Source organism: Primulina tabacum, chromosome 7 (genome assembly GCF_025594145.1).
Source record: "Primulina tabacum isolate GXHZ01 chromosome 7, ASM2559414v2, whole genome shotgun sequence".
Taxonomy (NCBI): Eukaryota; Viridiplantae; Streptophyta; class Magnoliopsida; order Lamiales; family Gesneriaceae; genus Primulina; species Primulina tabacum.
The window spans coordinates 39,225,477-39,240,553 of record NC_134556.1 but is presented as its reverse complement, the minus strand read 5'-3'; the positions used below and the strand labels follow the sequence as shown (position 1 = coordinate 39,240,553).

General features: G+C 34.2%; 2 protein-coding genes across 4 annotated transcripts; one reads left to right on the top strand and one right to left on the bottom strand.

Moving 5' to 3' along the window:
- Positions 1-233: 233 nt before the first annotated feature.
- On the bottom strand, positions 234-5,077 carry LOC142551926 (alpha/beta hydrolase domain-containing protein WAV2-like). Of its 2 annotated transcripts, none has more exons than XM_075661433.1 (8): positions 4,633-5,077; positions 3,859-3,894; positions 3,620-3,698; positions 3,465-3,519; positions 3,179-3,295; positions 1,937-2,101; positions 1,056-1,292; positions 234-589 (listed from the first exon to the last, which is right to left on the bottom strand). In XM_075661433.1, the coding sequence occupies exons 1-8, from the start codon at positions 4,868-4,870 to the stop codon at positions 446-448; spliced, it is 1,071 nt and encodes a 356-aa protein (XP_075517548.1). In that variant the 5' UTR covers positions 4,871-5,077; the 3' UTR covers positions 234-445. The 2 variants fall into 2 exon arrangements, with proteins under 2 accessions (XP_075517548.1, XP_075517549.1); XM_075661434.1 differs by having other exon boundaries at positions 234-509.
- A 2,784-nt stretch (positions 5,078-7,861) lies between these two features.
- On the top strand, positions 7,862-12,236 carry LOC142551923 (protein Brevis radix-like 4). 2 transcript variants are annotated; one of them, XM_075661430.1, is made up of 5 exons: positions 7,862-8,021; positions 8,443-8,577; positions 8,704-9,095; positions 10,832-11,374; positions 11,886-12,236. In XM_075661430.1, exons 2-5 carry the CDS (start codon positions 8,455-8,457, stop codon positions 11,947-11,949), a joined length of 1,122 nt encoding a protein of 373 aa, XP_075517545.1. In that variant the 5' UTR covers positions 7,862-8,021; positions 8,443-8,454; the 3' UTR covers positions 11,950-12,236. The 2 variants fall into 2 exon arrangements, with proteins under 2 accessions (XP_075517545.1, XP_075517543.1); XM_075661428.1 differs by having other exon boundaries at positions 11,867-12,236.
- Positions 12,237-15,077: the final 2,841 nt, after the last annotated feature.

Below are 15,077 nucleotides of genomic sequence, written 5' to 3'. Positions count from 1 at the left end.
ATTATTGTAAAACATAAATATCCACATGAATATGGAGACGATTCCCAAATTACTATACGTTGTTATATAATCTCGCGTAGGCGAAGAGAATGTTTTGAGTTAAAATGGGGACACACCCAGGAACTCCTTTGCTTTTTATGATGTTTTTAAGAAAAAACAAGACAAAATTGAAGATGAGCGATGACACCACACAGATGAAATGAGACAAGAAAAGATGGTACTGTAAAACGATGGTAAAGACAATGCAACATTGGCTCTTTCATTACAAACAGAACCATGTCGACTGTTGCATAGCAAGCATTATCACAATAGAGAAACAATCTAGGAGAATAATAAATGTATGTTTCAAATTTAATGAGTAAATTTTAGATAGTCTGATAGATATGATGCGTTGGTATCATGCTATGTACCTAAAGCGTCTAACAATCTCTGCCTCTTCTGAACATCATGCATCCAATGAAAAACACTGGCAAACACGGTATTGGACAATCACAGATAGCTCTTGGTCACTGCAAAATCCAAACAAAGGGCATAACTGCTGAATCCGGCTGTCGTCCTTAAGTGGCAGCAGATCAATGAGCATCCAAATCTGACACAAGTGCATAATGATGTATCAATTTGGACTGGGACATAGAGTAGCTATTAGTTTGAAGAAACAAGATTTCTGATGACTCTCACAATATAAATAGATGGCAAAAAACGAAAAAGAAAAGGTAAAAAATCCCACTGATCTACTTGAGCAAAATCAATACATCTAGCCTCCCAAGTCTTGGTAGAAATATCGAACTCGCGCAGGGTATGAACATATGAAGTCTTTTGGTAGATAGCAGAGGCAAATATACATAAGGCGAGCTAGTTTACAAGAGCAGAGAACTGAGGGAACGGGAAATAAATGGCAAACATCAGTGTCACTTTCTTAACCTCCACCCCAAAACCACCAAAAAGGTAAAACAAGAGGAGGTAAGTTTTAATTAATCAATCAATAATTATAATAATAGATACCGGAATTTGCAACCCTTTGCATTAATTTGGCGCAAAATAAATTTGAAACATACCACTTTCAGAGGAGCCGTCAATCTCTTATCTGGGACGCTCTTTTCAAAGAACTCCTGAATTGTTCTCCAATACCGGTCACCACCAGACAACCATGTATCCATATGCATTCCCGTAGGAAACTCCACAAATAAACACTGTTGATTGCGTGCAGCGGCCTTAGCATATAACAATTGCATGTGCAACGGGGGTACCATTTCATCTTGTAGTCCAGAGAGAAAAAGGATTGGTTGTCTGATCTGCAGTTCAAAGCATCAAACTTTAAACGACAGACATGTATATGGAAGATAATAAATGACAAGAATAATGTTACAAAAATCCTGTCAGCACATATGAGAACATGGCAGAAACAAGAAACCACAATGGAACAATTTGAATCGGATGACAACAGGTCAGTGGTGGCTTTAAAACTCAAACAATTCTGTCGGTATATATGAGAACATTGCAGAAACAAGAAAGCCAGATAGGACACTTTCAATCAGATGACAAAAATGGCTTTAAATTTAAAATAATAAAATTGCCTTTGAAAAAGGATTTAAAGAACAGATGCAAATTCTGGATTGCAGGCAAACTTCAATTCCAGAACCAGATATTCGGATACCAGTACTAACTCCATTATTTCAAGAATAGATCATATTTATGATTTTTACGAATGAACTTGAGTCCAACCGAAGTCAGCTTTCCTTTGACCATTCAACTTTACTAAAATTTAAGCGTTACACTTTAGATCCTGGTCGGCTCGCTCTCTTTAAACTCGGCTGGATAGACTTGAAAACTAAAGTAAAGCTAGTGAAATTGAAGCCAAGTTGATAATTGATGGTCATTACGTCAAGAGCCACAAAAAAGGATACTAAACAGCGTATACATCTAAAGTAAGCCTCACCTCGTTTACTACATCAATGGTACTCCATGGAGAACGAACAAGAAAATTCAAAACCCCGGGACCTTTTGAGCTACTTTTTCCAATAAACCATTTCAGAAAGGGCAGTAGAACTCCGGCCATGTCCAGGATAGATGTGAATGTGTTTTCCAATATTAGTGCAGCCACCTGAAACAATGAAGACACCAGTTGCTCCATGGGTCAAAGTCAGAACACCCCAACACATTTCTAGTAACCAGAAGATATTTACTTCTAGATTTATGAGGAGCAGAACAAGTATTTTATTTCTAGATTTACGAGGAGAAGAACAAGTACAAAAAAAATCACAGGCCATAAACTGCAAAATGGTAAAAATGACAGATTAAGAATTATGAAGACTGAAAGAATACCATTAGGCCACAAAACGAAAAGGAAATTTTTGAGATCACACCTGAAAGTATAACATTATTCTAATAACATCTTTGAACAATTCTTAAAAATAAATAGCAAATAAGTAAATATATACTTGATCGATCAACAATACGAAATGATGCATCTGTACCACATGATTTTCAAATTGTTGCTAAGGTAGCACTCATATCCAGCAAGGGTGAAGAAAACAATTGGATCAAAAATCTTTTTTTGCAGAATCAGAGAGTAACAAATATAGTATATAAATGAGAAGAAAAGAAACAAAAATTCAAAGTCAAAACTAAATGAAAGGAGGATGTTACAACATTGTTTTCTTCTCCAGCCTAAGGTACCAGTTCCAGGTAGAAATTTATTACATTTTCGGCTTTATTATAGAAGAAAAAAAGATCATAACTGTGAAAACAACAGGAAAAAAATCTCTTCCATGGAGATACAACTGAAAACTATAAGACCTGTCAAAAATTACAGTCTACAATTTAAACCAGTAAATATGATGTGACTGACTGGACATAGTCACTTAAACCACAATTAACACACAGAAATTTGCAACCGCGATGTGAATATGAACAGTAATCCCATCCAAGACATGAAAAGGTATCAGTTATTCTTTAAATTCACAAGCATGATTATCATATTCAACAATGGCCGTAGTCTACCAAGTATTTAGTCACCTTGATCAGGATGAACAAAACTAGAAAATTAAATATAGAAACCATATCCAGACACAAGGGGGATCGGAAGTAGCTGAAAATGGAAAGTAAGCAGATAAAAGGAAAAGTACGGTTTCACATCCCGAAGAGGTCTTTAAGGGGAGACAGGTCCCGAGGACATTACCTTATCTGGATTGTTTTTGGTAAGCACTGATCCAACAGCTCCCCCGAGTGACCTCCCAAAGACTACAATTCTGGATGTGTCAATATCTGTCCTCTGACTCAGATGATCCAGTGCAGCCTACTCCACATGATTATGGGAAAGATTAGAATTGACATGCCTAATTACCAAAGGCTACCACTCCTCCCCACATTAAAGTAACATCGAAAAAGAACAAGCAAAACTTGAAGATTGCAGGGACGGAACTGGAACGTTTCATCAAGTGAAATACAATAACCGGAAACAATACCTGGGCATCCATTGAAATACCATGTTGTGAAGGGAATCCGTCACTAGCACCATAACTGAGAACCACAAAGTTAGAGCAATCTAAATGTCAGTCTAAAACATAGCATATATGTCCAAATACACCCACTAATGAAAAAAAGACAACCAATCACTTACCCTCTATAGGAAAGCATGAAGACATTACATTGGAGTCTTTGCAACATAATTCGAACCATTTCAAGACGGTGAGCAATGTCTGCGAGTAAATCATCAAGGCCCAGAGAAGAATATTTTTAAAATCTTTTTGTCTACAAAGCAAATGTGCTCGAACAAAAAGAAACATTTTCAAAGCATAAAAAGATGTGAAAAATACTACATCAATGTTTGTTTCTAACACCTAACTGAAAAAAGGATACTTCCAGCATTTTCTTGGAAGAAGAGAATCGTTGGTCCTGCAACCACAGGGACAAAAAGTTGCACATTTAGTACGCACTTCAAAGACTATCCAACTGTAACTGCAGCTGCTGCTTCCTACTTACTTTCTTCTTACTACTCTCTCCGTTTACAAGTACATTTGCATCATGAAAGACTTCCTTCTTTCTATGTAACAGTTGAATGAACAGAGGAAAAAAATTTTCCACGAAACAACTCTGAAAAAATAGGAAGACCTTCACTGTGGAATGACTCCTTGTGCCAAATATTGCATTTCGTGGTTATGTGAGCAATCAGCAAAGAATCATACGTAAAGAATATTAATATTAATCTATTTCCAGAACGTATATTAAAAACTTCAACTCATAGCATTCAGCTCACAAGTAGACACTAATAGCAATAAGCTTAACTCAACAATACAATATAATAGCTTTCGCTCTATTCCATAAAAGCACTTCCATGAATCAGTTTCTCCTTCATTCGAATCTCATCTCACCACAAAAAACATCCAGTATCCCAAAGTAAATGAACAGTAAACCCTAACCCAACAAACCACTCTCAAGGATTTTGTCTCAAACGGATCGCAATCAAACCTATTTCTTCATCCCCGAGCAACACAAAGCCCTAAACATCCCGCAACTGATTTTCTTCAATCAATTGGATACGAAGCCATGACATCATACATGCAACCGCGCCAATAGAAACCCATTAACAAAATAAAATACAGAAATAACAACCACATACGAAAAGAAACCTACCTCTGCAATCGGGTAAGAGCTTGATGAACCAGGAATGGAGGCGGACGCCATCGGAAGAGGTGAGCCAAACGTCCTCATAAAATAGGCGTAGGCGTGCGGGGGTGATGGGGTAAGATTTAGTGAGCCCAGGCAACACCGGCACGTAGACTAGCTTTTCCTGAAACGCCACCAATAATGCCATTCCCGCCACAACTATTCCGCCCACCCCGTAGAGCAAAGCGTTCACGTATGAGACCATGATCGATGCCCTTCCAGCTCTTCGTCCCCACGCACTGCTTTCGCAGTTCAAACAAGTGTTTAAGCTGTCGCGGTGTGTATCGCTCGTAGATTCTGTTATTTGACTCGAATAACGAAGGGATGGCAGAGTCGGAGAACGTTGAGGGACGGAGACTTTGGCTCTCCTTTTTCTTTTCAGTTCAGTCACGATGATGAGCTGAGAGAAAATTTTCTCAAAAACTTTTTCAACAAAAATTATTATTTTGTAATTTTTTCCTCCTATAAATCCTTAAAATCAAACTTACTTTTGTATTTGACTCATGACATAAAATATATTGTTTATTTCTTGATTCGTGAAAAAAATCATGCATTCTTTACGCTCACATGTTTTCACGAATTAAAATCGATACAAAAAATTGAAAATATGATATTAATACATAATATTCGAGGATCATATATTTTAGATATGATTTTGACTAAAAAATTAGAACAAATTTATTAATATCAACATTTGATATATATGTTTGAGTACTCAAAAATCATATATTGTTATCATATCTGAAACAATTGGTATTTAAATAACATATATTGGTACCATGTTTCAATGTTTTCCATCCATTTTTATTTGAAAAAACAAATGTGTTATTGATATCAATATTTGATATATATGTTTGAGTACTTTAAATTCAAATATTAATATTATATATGAAATTTTAGGTACTCGGATATCATATATTAACATCATATTTTTAATGTTTTGTATCGATTTTTATCCGAGAAAAAACATGTGGATCTGGAGAGCGCATAAATTTTTTTCTGTAAACCAAGAAGTGCAAACACAATTTTTTTTGACAATGACTCGATAAAAACTTAATTTTAGTGCGAGGATTTAACGCAAATTTACTCATATTTTGGGTTTTAATAATTTTTTTCTATATTTCCTTTTGTAGTGTTTTCAAAGATGAGTTAGTGCTATTTACGTTCTTTCTGTTTATTACTTTGTAAAATGGTCTCTCTTCAATTGGGTTGGTCGAGTTCATCTTTGAACTTTCTTAAATTCACTCATTTTCGTTTTATCGTTAACTTTCCGTTAGCTTTTAACGAAAACTAAAGAATCATGAAGCCGGATACGTGAAGTTCTTCGATGATTATTTTTCATAAAACTCCGTGTATCGATATCTAATATTACGGTTTTGAATGTGAATAGAGTTAATACGTCGTGTAGTGAATGCACTCGCAAGTCATTCATTGTATTTTCAGCATGATGACAATGATGTAAGAAGAAAATGTTTGTCACTGCTGCGAAAATTCACGACTGTGGTTTGTCATTTGACTTATGGAGTCCCGACCGACCATCTTGATGAGTATCTACATATGTGTGAATCAACTATTATCAAATGTCTTTTCAAATTCAGTGGATATGTAATTGAATTATTTGGTGATTGATAATTGAGAAGGCCCAATGTTGATGATATTCAATGTTTTTTTCAAATGCTTGATGAGAGGGACGACCTCCCTGGAATGTTGGTCAGCTATGATTGCACGCAGTGAGAATGAAAAAAATCCCCAGTTGTATGGAAATTTCGATTTACAAGAGATTATAAGTCACGAACAATCGTGCTTGAAACGGTCTCGTCTCAAGACTTGTGGATGGCATGCCTTGTTTGGTATCGTCGGTTCACATAATGATATTATTGTGTTGTACAAATCTCTCATATTCAATATCTTATTGCAAGAAAATGCTCCGGAGATTAATTTCATGGCCAACAACACTCAATATACAAATATGTATTATCTAACATATGAAATATATCCGAAATGAGCTACTTTCGTAAAAGCTTTTCCTTGTCAGGAGAATCTCAAAAGGAGGTTGTTCAAGGAGAGACAAGAGGATGCAAGAAAATATGTCAAACAAGCATTTGAGATTCTCCAAGCTCGATTAGCAATTTTAAGAGATCTTATGTTAGCATGCATTATTTGCACAAAATTATTGTTGAAAATTAATGGGTCACATGACAAATTTGTAAAATGATGAATGTGGCAAACCAACACAACCCATCCAAAACTCAACCCAAAGATTTCATGACTATCTCCAGATAAATTCCGAACTACGTGACAGTCAAGTGCATCACCAAGTTTGTGCCGAATTAGTAGTGCTTATTTGAGAACGATACACCAACAATCATTAAATTAGTATTTTTACATATTTTAGAACTTTTAATTAAATTTTATTTTATAATTTTATGCAAATGTGATTTTTTCTCTGTGTAGTACTCTTTCATTTCAAATGTATAATAATATTTTAATTTTAAACGAGCTAAACTCGTAAATAAGATGAAATAATTTAAGTAATATATATATTTAAAAATAATAATATTATTTTAAGTTAATCATTTAAATCATATAAATTTTATTGAAAACGTATTTATTTAATGTAAAATAAAAATAAAGATAGATGTATATATTACTTAAATTATAATTTTGACATTTTGTAACTGTATTTTATAAAAGCTTTTATGCATGTATATTAATGATTTTCATGAATTATTAAAAGTTGATTGAAAATTTGAATATCGTAAAAATTTTTTAAAAATGACTTTTTAAAACTAAACGAAATTTTGTATTAGATACTGCTAGATTTATGTAGAATTAATACATCTTGACTTTTAAATTATACAAAACTAATAACATAACGACATACAAGTTTATTTCATAAATTTATTACGAATTTATGACTATAACATCTCTATTTTTTAATAAATATTAAAATACGACTTCCATGTATATATATACTTTTGGATTTATAAAAGTATGAGATAAATTATTTATAATTGTAATAATAATTATAAATAACTTAAATTGATCTAGAATATTAATTAATTAAGCTGAAAACTCTTCAATTTATATTATAGTTAATGAATCTATCACATCAGAATTTATCGAATAAAATAAAATAAAGTAAATCAAAAGCTAAAAGGAAAAAAAGAATATTTAAAGCAAGGTTTAAAGCCTCAAAACTCTCGAAGGCAACAGTTTTCAATTTGCTTTACAAATCTTCCGGTTTCCTCCAAGAAGGCAACGAAGCACCATCTTCCCGTCACATTTTTCTCTGATTCTCTTCCCATCTCCACGATTCTGAGATAAAATCTTCCTCAAAAATCATCAGAATTCTTGTAATTTTTCTTTCTGATCACGCAATATCTCGATATTTTTATGCATAGAGTACATGTAATGCAATCAGATTATAGAATCTCGTGTTGACCGTTGCTTTGTTCGTACACACACCTTATAATCAGTGGGAACATGCATCTCTTTAATGGCGCCATTATTGAAGGGCGGGATTTGCGAGTGCCGCTTCACCGAAATCACCACTCTGTTTTTTATTCGTTCTCTTTTTTTCTTTCATGTATTGTAAACTCTTCCTTTCTATCCATTAAATACACTGTCCCATCGGAAAATTTTTAGCTGTATTTTTCTATGTTATAGTTCTGTGATTCTGTTTATTTTTTAGTTGGGTTGTTTTTTTATTTGATTTTTTACAGATCGTTTGATTTCGTTTCTTCTTTTTTATCTGTTCCTGAATCATATTTGCAGAGACGATAGAAAATGCTTACTTGCATAGCACGTTCGAAGCAAACGAGTGATGAATCGTCCGTTGATCACCAGGGGGAGAAACCTAGTTCCAACGTCACTCCTAATAAACAAAGTATCAAAAACCTTTCTTCTCAGGTGATTGGACGTGTAAATTTAAGTGATTGTTCCATGAATTTTTCTCTGAAGGAGTTCAGAGTACAAGTTTCTATTTTCCATTTTTTTTATAAAGAAGTTTATTGAATGCTAAATGTGGCGTCGTAGATAAAGGACATGGCATTGAAGGCGTCAGGTGCGTATCGGCACTGCGCACCATGCACAACTGAGCCGGCACCGCAGCAAAGGAGGTCCAGAAGCTTCAGAGGCGGCGGCGAGCCTGAGTCGGTGGCTCCCGACAAATTCCGTTGGTCGTATAGGCGTACGGGGAGCTTCAACTCCAGTTCGACGGCCGGGCGGAGGGAGCTTGAGGCGAGGTTGAAGGGGATTTCCAGCGGGGAGGGGACTCCGGCATCTGCCAGTGGCCGGCGAGTCGACCCGTTTGTGTTCGTGGAAGAGAGCGAGCCGAAGGAGTGGGTGGCACAGGTGGAACCGGGGGTCTTAATTACCTTTGTGTCCTTACCACGTGGCGGAAACGACCTTAAGCGGATTCGATTCGGGTACGTTTTGGTAATTTCGCTATTTTTCCAATAGAAGTAAAATTTTATGTATAAATTTCTACATCCAAAGTAAGGTAACCCCACCACATAGGAGAATCTAGAGTCGAGACAATTAGATCATTTGACCATTTTCTCAAAATTTGGTTTCAATAAATCCAAACACAAATTTAGTTCGATATTTATTAAATTTAATTAATTCAATTTATTTTTGTTAAAAAATAGCACAAAATGCAGGTTCACAAATTTATGTCCCTAGATAGAATAATTATACTTATTATATGGTTAGTGGAGAATAATATTTGGAATAGTTAAAACGCATAATAGGATTTTTTATTGGTGTAGCATAATTAAGAATGATGAAATATGGTCTATGGAAAACTTAAATGGCTATGAGTGTTTTTTTGACTTTAGGGTAAAAGCTTTGCATGCTTGCTTGGTTGGTGTAAAAATATTTTATGGCTATAATGCTAACTATTGTAATTACGCAAGTCTTTTTGGGTAGTTTTATAGTAAAAACCTCATTAAAATTTTTAAATAATTTTTTTTCGGGAGAAAATTCCGGGATAAAGGTCTTAAATTTGAGATATTAGTATTTATGACATTTAAATTTTTTAACAAAGTAAAAAATGTCGAAAAAGAGAAAAATATCGAGCAAATTTAATCTCATATTACTTGGAATTGCTCACATAAACATCCTTCCTCGAGCTTTCTATTTTTGAAGTTATTCTTTGACTATGTCTCTCCGAATGAATTCATAATCAATGACATTGAAAGCAAGGCTTTGTGGGCGAACAAGAAAAACAAGCATAAATGTTTTGACGAAATTACGCTAATCTTTATGAATTGGGCCATGAGGAAAAGAAAAATAGGACAAAACCAATACACCATTTTCAAAAGTTTAGGAAGCCAAATTAAAATTCGAAGAAAACATTTCAGTGGGCCCCAACTGTTGGGAAGCCTTTTACTTATTGTTGTCGTTTTGTCGGGGATTGGCATTGCTTTCGTTTCCATCTTCCTCACGCCTCTTGACTTTTTCATCTTGTGAACTGTTTTCTTGTCAATTTTTTGTCTATGAAATGCACAAATCTGTGTGACCACGAAACTGGGCTGGTGACAAGATGGGCATCTGAAACTGGCTTCTAAACATTGATGGCAGACAATATACCATTGATGACACTTGATATAGATTGATGAACGCCTCGCTTGAAAATAAATTCCTACTAACGGTAAATATGTAGTTTTTGGTCCTTACGATGGATTATGACTCACTGTCCATTACATGATTTAATAATTGGATTATCTTTAAATCATGTCAAAGACCATTCAACTTTAACGCACAAGCCCAAACCACGATGATTTTCAGTTCCTTCATATTTACTGATGAATCTTGTATAGGACTATCCCCGCTTTCATTTTCAACTTTTTTAGAATAAATTTTAATCTTTGTTTGTGTTATATGATTTCAAGATTTCATCACCTCTAGATTTTTTGAGTTCTAGAACTTTAGTTTCGTCGTCCTATATGAAAATCATGGCTCCCACTGCTGCAACGGACTTTCTTGCGATAATGGACAACCTATGAAATAAAGTTTAAAATGATTCTTTGATAAGTCAGAATGATTTCTCAGATGTGTCGTATAATATTTGAATTGTGCAGTGAATGATGATGATAGGAAATCTTGTTCCTTAATCACCGTAAATTTTGCTCAAACTGTTTACAATTTCATGATTCTTTAGCCGAGAAACATTCAACCAATGGCAAGCCCAAAGGTGGTGGGCCGAAAATTGTGAAAAGGTGATAGAACTTTACAACGTACAAAGATTAAACCGCCAAGCTTTTCCCCTTCCAACAACCCCGAGATCCGAAGATGGCAGCAGCAGTTCAAAGATAGAATCTATTCAAAACAGCCCGGTTACGCCACCATTAGGTAGAGAACCTCTGCCTCATACCTTTTTTCGGCAGGTGGGAAATGGGATATCGTACTCATCGTCGGATTCACTAGACCATCAATCGACACATTCTCGCTCTAACTACGATTCATGTGGTGTTTCCTCAACACCAAAACTCTCGAGTATCAGTGGTACTAAAACAGAGACATCCTCCATGGATGTTTCAATTCGAACTAGCTCCTCGAGAGATGCTGATCGCTCTGGAGAGATATCTATAAGCAATGTCAGCGATCTGGAAAGTGAATGGGTCGAACAGGACGAGCCCGGTGTGTATATTACAATTCGAGCACTGCCTGATGGTAAAAAAGAAATGAGACGTGTGAGATTCAGGTTAGCTTATATAGTTATATGTTTCCTTAACTTGTCTTGATTAATTGCATTTTACATCTCTATCTGAAAATCATTCCTGTACTACTGAGTCCCTAATCGAATTGTGAAAAATGTAATAAATTGATGCATAAATATATGCAATCAATGGACTGCTCTAGCAACATGGACTAATTATTTTTGTAACCGTGTGGACAAATATGAACTAGTCCCCCCACGATAAAGGAGAGTCTTACTTGATCAGGCCCAGGACTTAGCTGTTCCAATGGATTTCAGTTTTATTATAAAGTTGTAGCAGAGAGTCCGTCTGTAAAACAAGATTGCAACTCGCTCCTGCCAGTCTCCCGTCTTCTTAAATAAACGCAACATAGATGGTCATGAATGTTAACAGTATTTTCTCCACCTCAAGACTTTTAAGCTTGAATTGAACCTTGAGTGGAAGTCTTGTTGTTCAGTACTTGTTCTAATTTGACTTAAAATCAAAATCTATTTTAGCCGAGAGAAATTCGGGCAGGTGCATGCAAGGCTATGGTGGGAAGAGAACAGATCCAGGATACACAAACAATACTTGTGATTGATTCCACTCAACAAGGCAAGGAGATCCGATACTGCAACATTTTGCTGATCGAGAGTAATTATATGGTGCCAATGAAAGAGTGTACTTTTTCCTGAAAGAAACTGGTTCAGTTTTGCAAGGGGAGAGCCATAGTTTATGAGTTGAAAAAACCTTCATCTGGCTTTTTCAGTTTTTTTTTCTTTGTATTTTATTTGCATGGAAATTGTGGGATATCTATATAACGGGCATTTTTTTAGTTATGCATGAATCTTTGATGTACAAGGGACATTGATGTTGAATTGCATCAAGAAAAAAAGATTTCTTGGAATTTTATGATTGACTTTTCAAATAAGAATTAGAAATCTAACTTGTCATTTTCTACTCTATAATTATTGATACTCATTAAAAATATAGGGATCGGTTCCAAAAGATGATACCAGCTCGCATGCAGACCTTGAATTTACTCTATACCTGAAATCACAAAAAAGACCGTTAGAAGAGGGTCGGGGGAGTGTCCATGTATTGATAATAAAATGTGAGAGAGCAGCTAAGGAAGCTGCTAGGAATCAATATCTTGAATGCCTATTAGACTCTCAAACCTGATATTTATAGAAGAATACCCGATGTCCATAATGGGTCTTCTGCCTTGACTAGGGGTGGGTCAGGGGTTTTAAATCTGGTTTGAGCCTGATTTTGATGAGTCCGTTAACGAGATATCAATTATATTTTGTCCGGGCTCTAACGGTCAAGGGATCCTACTTACCATGATAGCCATCGACCCATAATCCTTAAAAACATATTATCAGAAATAATGTGCTTTCGTAGGTGGTCCACTCAGACAACCTTACTCGATTATATTTGGCATGAGTACAAGTGTTCACTTAGCACAAGACATCATTTCATTTAGTCTCGCCATGCTCAACTATGCTTTCCTACGTTTACTTCAATGTCTGGCTATAATTCTCAGCTTGATCCAACATATTGTTGGTGTACAGGCAAGCATGCATTTCAATTAAACTCTCTGCCTCCACTTGAGATACCTATGTAAACCAAGGGACCCGCTCTTGTCGGAGGAGATGGCTAAACAATACATGTAATTAAGTCAAATCTGGCCCCGTCTATTAGCATCTAGCAAATCAAGGTCCTCGGTTAAATCGATGCTACAGAAGATAGATTTTAAAGGATGGATTAACTTGCGGGGAAAAGCTAGGATTTTAAATTTGAGTGGATTAAAATAATTGCAAAAATCATAAATTTTTATGTGAAAATATATCGTTATTAAAATTTTAATGTATCAAAATACATAGTAATTTAAACTTATAATCATCGATAATATTTTAACCAAATATACAAATGAAAAAGTCAACATTCAATTTAATAGTTTAGTTACGACATATTTTAATTCGGAGACTCTCGACTAATTCATCTATTACATGAAATGTCTCACACTTTTAGGATATGATAGGATATTTATGAAAATTTTAACTTTTTTGAGAAAAATTTAAATAATTCCATAATATATAAAACTGTAAATGGTTCAATCTTTTGCTCATGCCATTTTACACGAAAATATTGGATCAATATCTGAGCCAAATATTATTCATGAAAATGATTTACTTCGGCCACTGACACAATCCTACAAGTATAAATTAAGCCTGTAACGATAAAGGGAATCGGCCCACCATGATCAATCTATAATCTCTGAAAATTATAGTTAATATTTTAAAATTTTAAACTTTCGATAAAGTAAAAAACTAATTTAGATAACAACAATGATAATAAAATGATGTTGTTTGTGCAACTGAGGGATCTCAAGTTAGATCAAACGACTTTCGAATCCCTTTGTCAACATTTTTTTTAGACGAATTTATCATACGAGGCTTGTTCAGTATGATTTACTCGATTATAGTGATTTGGATGCTATCACATTAGTCCGTAGATTTTTCCAATGTCTATCGAAAAATAACAACGGTAAGTTGTCATGTCACAAAAAAAAAATTCAAACCGATTACTCAACTTGGTGATTGCAATATTCTGGAAAGGATATAACTAACTATGTTGAAATAAATTTTAAGAGCATTTCCAACCCTGCAGTGCAGGGAGATGTTTTTCAATGGGCCGCGATATTTCTTTTGTGCCAAATTTGGCGCTGAGGAGAGCTCTGTGCCAAGAGCTCCTATTTATTTTATTTATTTATTTTGATTTTATTTATTATAAATATTTGTATTAAATATCATAAATATTATTTAAATAATAGTATAGTATTTATTTTAATATTTTAATAATTAGATTTAAGCATAAAAATTAAAATATTTAATCAAATAAATTTATAAATAGATTTTTAAATAAATTTATTTACATTAACTAAAAACATTTAATTAATGATTGGTTTAATTATTTATAAATAATATAATAATAAAATACAAATACAAATTTTAATGCAATAACACAATTTGTAAAAATACAATATAATAATTGAAAATATTAATTTTAACACAAATATAAATATTTGAAATAAATGAGTTGGAGTTGGATGCTGAATTTGATGCAGAAATTCAACTATTTTAGTGCAAAACTTGCACTATAATAGAATTAGAGTAGGTCTATCGTGAGACGGTCTCACGAATCTTTAACTGTTAGGCCATCTCTAACCCTACCGATATTCACAATAAAAAGTAATATTCTTAGCATAAAAAGTAATATTTTTTCATGGATGACCCAAATGAGAGATCCGTCTCATAAAATACGACCATTGAGACGGTCTCACACAGGTTTTTGCAATAGAATTAGGGTTGGAGATGGCCTAAGCAAACTCAAATATTTGAAACATAATAAAAATAAACAAAATCTGGAAACTCCTAAAAAGTTTGGTTCAAAATACTCTCAAAACATGTACAAAATATGGGAAATAGTTAGAAAAATTAATTTTGATATTTAAATTTAAATAGATGAAAAACGTGCGCAGACACATATACATACATATCCATATAATCCATATTATGTATAATTCCAACTTGCATAAATGATAAGAACACTCACTCCCAAAAGGATGGAAATATAAACAGACAAGGGGGAGGCGGCTAAGAATATTTTCTTTTAATAAAAATAGTCACAAAAAGTGTAGTAAATAAAATACGATATTAAATATTC

Bases quoted from the DNA above. Each gene is read 5' to 3' on its own strand.
- LOC142551926 (XM_075661433.1), bottom strand. From the start codon at position 4,870: ATGGTCTCATACGTGAACGCTTTGCTCTACGGGGTGGGCGGAATAGTT. The intron at 3,296-3,464 runs GTATTGTTTCCG...CATGTGGAGTAG, and splicing joins GTATTTCAATGGATGCCCAG to GCTGCACTGGATCATCTGAG. The intron at 2,102-3,178 runs GTAATGTCCTCG...TCATTGTTTCAG, and splicing joins CCAAAAACAATCCAGATAAG to GTGGCTGCACTAATATTGGA.
- LOC142551923 (XM_075661428.1), top strand. From the start codon at position 8,455: ATGCTTACTTGCATAGCACGTTCGAAGCAAACGAGTGATGAATCGTCC. The intron at 9,096-10,831 runs GTACGTTTTGGT...ATGATTCTTTAG, and splicing joins CTTAAGCGGATTCGATTCGG to CCGAGAAACATTCAACCAAT. The intron at 11,375-11,866 runs GTTAGCTTATAT...AATCTATTTTAG, and splicing joins ATGAGACGTGTGAGATTCAG to CCGAGAGAAATTCGGGCAGG.